We start from the raw sequence: 10,228 nt of genomic DNA, 5'->3' as shown, positions 1-10,228 counted from the left end.
AATGAAGTGACATGAAATATTAGGTTGGCAAAAAAAAATTGTTTGGTTTTTTTCTGTAGCATCATATGGAAAAAGTCAGACAAACTTTTTGGCCAACACAATACTTTAAGAAAGAGTATTAAAGTGAAAATAGAACCAGTTGAGGACAGAGCCTGAGAGGCCAGGGAGTTAACAGTGATCCAGACACAATGTGACAGAATGGAAATAGGAAAATAATACCACCAAATATTTCTTGACACCTACCTGATGTGAGCTCTTTTCTGGGTGCTGAAAATACAGGATTGACTAAGACTTGTCCTTATCTTCAAGGAGCTCACAGTCTACTGAAGACAGAGACAAGTGTGCAGCGGGAGTCAAAATAGCAGGATGCGAATGGCAAGGAAATATGTGTGCAAAGTAAAGGAACAAGTAATGGCTGCGATGGAAAGACTTCATAAAAGAGGTGACAGTGGAAGTGAATGTGGCAGTATGCTGGAAGCCCTGCCTGGGCTTGGTGACAGATGGGACCTGGGCGTTGAGGAAGACAGAAGAGTTGAAGCTCATCATGGGAATAGAAATAGACATTTTGAAGGAAGACTCCAAGACAGGTGAGATCTCTGTCCTTCCCACATTATCTGGCTAGAGAACCTGAAGCATGATGATGCCATGGACAAAAAAAGGATAATAATAATTTTAAAAAATGATGATTATGAAAAAAAAATGATGATTATGAAAACATTATGTGTCAGGTGCTGGTGATCCCCATAATAAACATATAGGGTAGTTGCTATTACTCTTATTCTGTGGATGAAGAACTGAGACACAGAGAGAGGCAGCAAAGTCAGAATGTACACAGAGCAATATGACTGCAGAGCCTGCCTGCTTAGGCCCTACACTAAGCTACCAGAGGATGTCTGCCTCATGCAGGACAAAGATGACTCTGAAATAATTTCAAATGACAACAAGGTTTTGTTAATTACTTTTGCTTTAGCCCCAAAATACTTCCTCATCATGTTATGGGTAAGGTGTAAATTTCTTGCTAACCCCAAATAATAAAACCCACCAAATTTTGACAAATCAAGGAAGGTTCATTGGGCTGCTTAGCATGAAGCATCTGCAAAGTGCAGTAGAGGCATTGACTAGGCATTAATCGTGCTTTACATTACTTTTGTGAGTTTCTCACACCTGAGACTCTGGCCAAGTGTGGGAGAAGGGCAAGTTGAGAGGCACAGAGAATTTTTAGGACTTCTGATTCCCTAATGTTCTTGAAAGAAATCACCAGAGCTTAAGAAGCCTTTTCTCAATCTACAAAATATAATGTTTAGTACATCTGAAATCCAAGCAAGATGTATCCCGCATCCGTTAGCATTTGAACTATTATCTGCCCACACAAAGATGACGTTAGGAAAACTACTGAATGATGTAGAGGACCACATTTTGTGAAATTGTTTCTGTTTGGAAACATGAAATCAAATGATTCTAAAAATGGAGTCAGAGTGGCGGGTGGTGGTTGCCATTATGGAGGAACATTTCCTGGGGCTATTCTTGGTCTCAGCCTCATCAGGGTACAGCAGGGACTGGAGATAATTAATGTACTTGATGGCAGCTCTGAGGGTTTCCACTTTGCTGAGGCGTTTCTCCAAGTACTCCTCTGGCAGATGATGTCGGAGCTGGGCATAGCCTTCATTGACACATTTCACCCGCTGCCTTTCCCGCTCATTCCTTTTCCGGATAAAGGCTGGCCCGTAGGAATATTCGCACCTTCTGTAATTTGGATAAGGCACTGGGAAGGAGAAGGCGCAGGGTTCACCATAATTTTCCATAATCAGGGAGTCACTGGAAAAAGGCAGCAATGGCAAGTTTTCCGAGTAAGGGGATGGCACTGGGCCCTCTGGGTAGAGGTGGAACGTGACCATGGGGTCCAGATAAAAGGACCTGGTCAGTGGCAATTGGGAGGAATCAGTGAAGACAGGCAGTTTGTCTGGCATGTTAGAGTAGCTTCTATTGTCCATCATTTCTCTTTAGCCTGGAAACAGAACCAAGTTTATGAATTTGGCCAGATCAAAAGAGAGCAGATATCGACTTTCTCAGAGATCAGAGACTTTACTGCTTTCATGAATAGTTTTTGAGCTCATTCTGAAAACTTGATGGGGTTACAATATTTTGTGGGCAGTAAGAGGATTTTTGATGGTACACAGAAACAGCCTGAAATAACATTGACTTGCCTTGTGAGAAAGTTATTTCCTTTCAATTCTCTATCAATCCTTATAATTGCAAGGTTATATCTTTAGTCTGGTGAGAACATGTCTTCCACACTATTAAAATGCTTTCCAATCCTCCTCAGATAGAAGGCTTCAACAGGAATAGTATCTAGCTAGAATCTAATAATATTTTACTATTAATTTTTATCTATTGTGAATTATGCTGATTTCACATTTACAGTAGTGATACAAAGTCTCTTTTAAAAATAAATCTACTTAAGTTAAAAATATGAACCAATTCACAGACAAAGAGTAAGTAAACAGCAATACAGGTGCTGTAGAGCAGTAATGTAATGAAGATTGTGAAAGTGTATGCAAATGCTAATATTTGGGAAACAATGAAACACCACAATATTCAAATATATGTTGGAGAAATTACAAACTAGTTAATGATCATGCAGCCTCACAGGCATAGCCTTCTTAAATGATAACTGGTATGCCAGAGGTAAAACTGAAATCAAAATAAGAAGGAATGATTTGCTTTTAAAAATTCACTGTAAGATTGCCTCAATGAGAAACTCCCCTAACACATTTATAACATAGTCAGTTTTACATATTAACTTAGAACTTCAAACATATTAAGTAAAGTGCAACTCTGTTTAGGCTTTTTTTTTCATGGAACTTGAAGTATTATATTCCAAAAGGTCCCCTATCAAACATATTCCCCCTTTCTGAATAGATCTGTATCCAGCTTATTTATTACACTACCATTACTTTTTACCCTTAACTGTAGTAATGTGGTCATAACAGATTTCACATAGACATTACACTTTAGTTGATGGGAAATCAGGGAAGTGCTGAAAAAGAGCATTTTTCTTTCAGTCATTAACTTTCTCAAGTTCAGTCTTGGTTTTGCATCTTCTTAGCTGTGTGTCCTTTGGCAAGTTTGTCTGAAGCACATTTGTTGAGAGATGAAGAATGTATCCAAAGTGGAAAATGAAAAGCCACATGAAATTTAACTGTGGCTTTCAGAAAAGAAGGAAATCTGGCTTTCTTTCTCCTAAAAAAAATCAGCCCTAATGTTTTTGGGCAAGAGTAGGTAACACTGGCACTTGTTTCTCTACCTGAGTATAATGAAACTCTGCAGGCTGCACTGTGTAATGACAGGAGCAGTCTCTAAGCACCAGAAATCGAATGCAATACAGTATATTACAATTCTTGTGGAAAAAAAACCTATCCTACCATGTATGGCTACTGAAAAGACAAATGACTCTCGGAACCAGAAAGGGCAAGAAGGGATGGGGGTAGGGGGATGAGGGGTGGGGAGTATGAGTGGTGGGGAGAGTTTAATAAGTCATGGTGAAACAGGCTGGAAAAGGAATGTCAGAAAGAGCTCTTCCTAATAGAGGGATGGGGGTGACGGAATGAGATAAGTGCCATGCTGCTGCTGCTGCTGCTCAGTTGCTTCAGTCATGTCCGACTCTGTGCGACCCCATAGACGGCAGCCCACCAGGCTCCCCCATCCCTGGGATTCTCCAGGCAAGAACACTAGAGTGGGTTGCCATTTCCTTCTCCAATGTATGAAAGTGAAAAGCGAAAGTGAAGTCGTGTCCGACTCTTTGCGAGCCCATGGACTGCAGCCTACCAGGCTCCTCCGTCCGTGGGATTTTCCAGGCCAGGCCAAGAGTACTGGAGTGGGTTGCCATTGCCTTCTCCGGATAAGTGCCATAGGTCCAATTAAAAAGCAAAACAGAGGAACAGAAAATGAAAGATGCCAAATTACTGATCCAATGGCCTAAAATAACTAACACACAATAAAAATTTCTGGAATAGAAACTAGCCAGGAAAAATTTGCTGAAAGAAAAAGAGTTAGGAAATCCCTGAGCTAGGAATTCTAGAGGGTAAGAGATAAAAAATGTGCAGGGTAGAAACTGTGAAATTATGGCACAGTGAGTGTGAAGCCCCCGTTTCTGCATTCCTGAGAACATCAGAACCTCTTTCTGCCTGTAGCTAACAAGCCAGAATTGCTACAATAGGGTACTGAAAAGTAGACAGCTGTCATCAAAGCTAACTCACAAGAATTCTTTGGGTATAGTCATCTTGACTGATAATTTTCATAATATCTTAAGCCTTGATCTGAGTAGTTTGTATATGCCACAAGTAGTTAAAAGTCTCTACGTTTTTCTTTCTTTTTTATTTTTTAAGTTATGAAAGTATGATAATGCATTTATAGGAGACAGAAAATACAGAGCAAACTTACGTATAGTTCCATTATATAGCACAGTTATTTTTTAAGTAGATGAATTAAGATTTTTAGTTGGAGTTTTAATAGCAAAATCTCAAATATTAGTAGAATGAATGGACAGAAAAGTAGAAGGATATCATAGACCTTAAAAGCACTATGAACCAGTTCAACATAATTAAGATTTCACACCACAGCAGGACACAAATTCTATTTAAGTTCCCATAGACTATAACCAGGAGACACTGGAACATATACAGGGAAATAAACTTTCTAGATTTTAACAAGACCTTGCATAATTCTTGGGAAATGAGCCTGGTATCTTTGGAGACACACTGAAGGGGGAGCTTTTTCTATCAAGCATTGCCAAAAGGTTGCCAATTAATGTAGTAGCATTTATCTTTTATTGAAAGAAAAAAATTTAACCACAACAGCAATAGAATGAAAAATGCAGCAGTGAGGATCAAGATAGGAAGGCTCGTGGACACTGGACACATTTGTAGAAACTGAGTAAAGCTTTTAAAAGAGAGGAACACAGGGACTTCCCTGGTGGTCCAGTGGTTAATACTTTGCCATCAGATGTAGGGGGTGGGGGTTTGATCCCTGGTCGGGGAGGTAAGATCCCACATGCCTCACGGCCAAAAAAACCAAAGCATAAAACAGAATCAATATTGCAACAAATTCAATAAAGACTTTGCAAATAGTCCACATTAAAAAAAAAAAAGTTTTAGGAAAGAGAGAGAACAACACGAACCGTTAAGTGCTGGGACTCTGAAGCCAAATATACACGTAGCTAAAAGCAAATGCACCTATCTTTTAGTGAAAGTCTCAGGTTTCTGACTCAGAGCTATTCTGGGAAATAAAGGGTAAGGTCTTCATGATAAAATCCTAAGAAATTCTGGATTGCTCTGCTTAGCATTAAAGTTTCAACTTTCTGATACATTATAAATATCTAGCATGTAGAAAAAAAAGCTACTACTGTACATTATGAATTATGGAATTATGAATTATGGAATGTTAGGGATGGAGAAATCTTAGGAAAGCCTCTCATCCAATCCCTCATAAATTGTTGCAGTTATGAGGCCAGAGGTCAGAACCTAGGTCTCCTAACTTCCAAACCCCTAAATCCTTTCCACTCCTCCAGATGATTTAATCAACAGCAAAACTGAATCTTTCAACACAGAAGCATATTTGCTAGTTCAAGATAATCAGCTGAAAATAATCATCATTTTTCAACTGTGCCTAGGGATTTTCTTAAAAACCATGTTCTTATTCTCTCCCATGGGCCACTCTGGAGAAGAGTCTCTTACCTGAATTTTGCTGCCAAGATTCTGTATTTGGGGCTGAGTTAGACTTAACCTGATTTATATGTGATCATTTAGTAACAACATGCAAAACAGCTTACAGTTAAACAGAACTGCTCAGGCTGGTTTAGCGATTTTCTCTACCTAATATGTAGATACGACAACATGCAACAATACTAAATAGAAAGTTTGCTTACAAAATTGGACTCTTGTAACAAATTCTTTTCAAGAAGAATGTTTCCTCCACTCACCTGGGTTATATAACTTTATATCAAAATTGCTAATGGAAAAGATCCTTAAGTAATAATCTCATAATGTGAAAATATTGTCAATATTTTTAAAATAGAGATTAAGATGCTAACCAGGAAGGTCAATATGAACCTACATTTTACTATATATCTATTATAATTTTTTCCTTCTAAATAGCCTTTTTCAGAGCAATTTTAGATGTACAGCAAAACTGAGCATCAAGTACAGTTCCCATATACCCACTGCTCTTACATATGTACATCCTCCTACATTACCAGAATGCCAGCCCCAGAGTGATACATTTGTTACAATTGATAATACTGACACATCATTATCACTCAAAGCCCATAGTTTCCATTAAGGCTCAACCTTTTTTAAAAAATTATTTGTTTATTTGGCCATGCCAGGTCTTAGTTGTGGCATACGGTACTTGTCTTAGTTGCTGTATGTAGGATCTAGTTCCCTGTCCAGGGCTCGAACCCGGGCCCCCTGCATTGGGAGCATGGGCAGAGTCTTAGCCACTGGACCACCAGGGAATTCCCCCGGCTCACTCTTGTGTTGTACATTCTGTGCAACTTTACAAATGTATAATGATACATATCTACCATGCTAGCATCATATGGAATAGTTTCACTGCTCTAAAGTGTCTGTTACACCTATTCATTCCTCCCTCCCCCCAGTACCTGACAACACCTGATTTTTGCTTCCCTGGTGGCTCAGACAGTAAAGCGTCTGCCTGCAATGCTGGAGACCCGCGTTCAATCCCTGGCTTGGGAAGATCCCCTGGAGAAGGAAATGTCAACCCACTCCAGTACTCTTGCCTGGAAAATTCCATGGACTGAGGAGCCTGGTAGGCTACAGTCCATGGGGTTGCAAAGAGTTGGACACGACTGAGTGACTTCACTTCACTTTTCCTTTTCCAGAATGTTGTATACTTGAACTCATATAGTATACAGCTTTTTCAAATTGGCTTCTTTCAATTAGTAATATTCATTTAAGTCTCCTCCACATATTTTTGACTTGATAGCTCATTTCTTTTTAGCACTGAACAATATTCCATTGTCTGAATACCATATGATAACATTTACATGTAGAATCTAAACTATGACACAAAGGAACTTACCCATGAAACAGAAACAGACACACAGACATAGAGAACAGACTTATTGTTCCCAAGGGAGAGGAGGGTGGGGGAAGAATGGATTGGGATTTGGGTATTAGCAGATGCAAACTAATACACATAGAACAGATAAACAACAAGGTCCTACTGTATAGCAGCAGGAACTATATTCGATACCCTGTGATAAACCATAATAGATGAGAATATGAAAAAGTATATATTAATATAGACACACATATATCTGAATCACTTTGCTATACAGTAGAAATTAACACAACATTGTAAATCAACTATATTTCAATAAAATAAATTTTAAAAATATGCCATTGAATGTATCACAGCTTACTGTCTATTCACCTACTAGAGGACTTCTTGATTGCTTCCAAATTTTGGCAATTATGAATAAAGCTGCTATAAACACCTATATGCAAAATTTTCATATGGATATAATATTTTAACTAACATATATTAAATGGACTTCCCTGGTGGCTCAGACTGTAAAGAATCCACCCTCAATGCAGAAGACCTTGGTTCAATCCCTGGGTTGGGAAGATCCCCTGGAAAAGGGAAAGGCTACCCACTCCAGTATTCTTGCCTGGAGAATTCCATAGACAGAGGAGCCTGGCAGGCTACAGTCCATGGGGTAGCAGATATTAAATACTGAAGTATAACTGCTGGATCACATAGTAAGTGTATGTTTAGTTTTATAGGAAACTATCAAACTGTTTTCTAAAGTGGCCATACCGTTTTTGCGTTCTCACCAGCAATGAATGAGAGTTCCTGTTGCTACACATCCACACCAAGATTTGGTGTCAGTGCTCTGAATTTTAGCCATTCTAATAGGCGTGTAGTGGTATCTCATTGTTGTTTTAATTTGCATTTCCCTGTGGACATGCTAGGGGCGGGCTTCCCTATGGCTCAGATGGTAAAGCATCTGCCTGCAATGCGGCAGACCTGGCTTTGATCCCTGGGTTGGGAAGGATCCCCTGGAGAAGGAAATGGCAACCTACTCCAGTACTCTTGCCTGGAAAATTCCATGGATGGAGGAGCCTCGTAGGCTACAGTCCATGGGATCGCAAAGAATTGGACACGACTGGAGCAACTTCACTGGTGGACATGTGTTATGGAGCATTTTTTTGAATACTTACCTGCCATCTGTATATCTTCTTTGATGAAGTGTCTGTTCAGGTCTTTGGCCCATTTTAAAATTGAGTTTTTTGTCTTATTGTTGAGTTTTAAGAATTCTTTATATGCTTTGGAAGATAGTACTTTGTCAGCTATGTCTTTTACAAATATTTTCTCCCAGCTGGTGGCTTGTGTTCTTGTTCTCAACAGAGTCTTTCACCAGAAGTTTTTAATTTTAATGAAGTCCAGCTTATCAGTGATTTCCTTCTTGGTTTGTGCTTTTGATATTGTATCTAGTTAAGTCATTACCAACCAAAAGAAACTAGATTTTCTCCTATGTTGTCTTCTAGTATTGTAGGGTTTTGTTTTGCATTTAAGTCTATGATCCTTTTTTAATTAATTTTTTGAAGGTTGTAAGGCTTGTGTCTAGCTTAACTTTTTTTGCATGTAACCGTCCAGTTGTTCTAGCACCATTCATTGAAAAGACTGCTCCACGGTGTTCCTATTGTTGCTTTGTCAAAGGTCAGTTAACTATATTTATTGAGTCTGTTTCTGGGCTCTCTATTCTGTTCTATTGATCTATTTGTTTATTCTTTCGCCAATCCATACTGACACTGCCTTTATTACTGTAGCTGTACAGTAAATCTTGAAAATAGGTTGTGTCAGTCTTTCCACTTTGTTCTTCTTGATTAACATTGTGCTTACTTTCTGGGTCTTTTGCTTATAACTTGCTGGGATTTTGACTAGGATTGTATTTAATCAAGACTGACATCTTGATAATATTGTCTTCTAATCCATGAACATGGAATCTCTTATTTAGTTCTAGTTCTTTGATTTCTTTAATCAGTTTTGTAGTTTTCCTCATATACATTTTATCCGTATTTTGTTAGATTTATACATATTTCATTTGGAGGGATACCAATGTAAATGGTAATTGTGCTTTTAATTTCATTTGTTGTTAGCAGAAGCAACAGTTAGAACTGGACATGGAACAATAGACTGGTTCCAAATTGGGAAAGGAGTATGTCAAGGCTGTATATTGTCACCCTGCTTATTTAACTTCTATGCAGAGTACATTGTAAGAAATTCTGGACTGGATGAAGCATAAGCTGGAATCAAGATTGCCGGGAGAAATATCGATAACCTCAGATATGCAGATGACACCACCTTTATGGCAGAAAGCAATGAAGAACTAAAGAGCATCTTGATGAAAGATAAAGAGGCGAGTGAAAAAGTTGGCTTAAAACTCAACATTCAGAAAACTAAGATCATGGAATCTGATCCCATCACTTCATGGCAAATAGATGGGGAAACAGTGGCAGACTTTACTTTTTGGCCCTCCAAAATCACTGCAGATGGTGACTGCAGCCATGAAATTAAAAGAGGCTTACTCCTTGGAAGAAAAGTTATGACCAACCTAGACAGCTTATTAAAAAAAAAAAAGCAGAGATATTACTTTGCCAACAAAGCCAACAAAGGTCCATCTAGTCAAAGCTATGGTTTCTCCAGTAGTCATGTATGGATGTGAGAGTTGGACTACAAAGAAAGCTGAGTGCCGAAGACTTGATGCTTTTGAATTGTGGTATTGAAGACCCTTAAGAGTCCCTTGGACAGCAAGGAGATCCAACCAGTCCATCCTAAAGTAAATCAGTCCTGAATATTCATTGGAAGGACTGATGCTGAAGCTGAAACTCCAATACTTTGGCCACCTGATGTGAAGAACTGACTCATTTGAAAAGACCCTGATGCTGGGAAAGATTGAAGGCGGGAGGAGAAGGGGACGACAGAGGATGAGATGGTTTGGATGGCATCACCAACTCGATGGACATGATTTTGAATAAATTCTGCGAGTTGGCGATGGACAGGGAGGCCTGGCGTGCTGCAGTCCACGGGGTCGCAAAGAGCCAGACACGACTGAGCAACTGAAGTGAACTGAACGGAAGGATAGCAATTGACTTGTAAATTAACCTTCTAACCTGAAACCTTGCTATAATCAACTCAGTTATTA

General features: G+C 39.0%; 1 protein-coding gene across 1 annotated transcript; it reads right to left on the bottom strand.

The window, feature by feature from the left end:
• Positions 1 to 1,448: 1,448 nt before the first annotated feature.
• On the bottom strand, positions 1,449 to 1,994 carry ASCL3 (achaete-scute family bHLH transcription factor 3). Its single transcript, XM_069554619.1, has one exon. The coding sequence runs from the start codon at positions 1,992 to 1,994 to the stop codon at positions 1,449 to 1,451; it is 546 nt and encodes a 181-aa protein (XP_069410720.1).
• Positions 1,995 to 10,228: the final 8,234 nt, after the last annotated feature.

This window comes from Ovis canadensis, chromosome 15 (assembly GCF_042477335.2).
Source record: "Ovis canadensis isolate MfBH-ARS-UI-01 breed Bighorn chromosome 15, ARS-UI_OviCan_v2, whole genome shotgun sequence".
NCBI classification, from domain to species: Eukaryota; Metazoa; Chordata; class Mammalia; order Artiodactyla; family Bovidae; genus Ovis; species Ovis canadensis.
This window is presented reverse-complemented; position numbering and strand designations above follow the sequence as displayed.

Excerpts from the sequence above, each read along its gene's own strand:
- ASCL3 (XM_069554619.1), bottom strand. The coding sequence starts at position 1,994 with ATGATGGACAATAGAAGCTACTCTAACATGCCAGACAAACTGCCTGTC.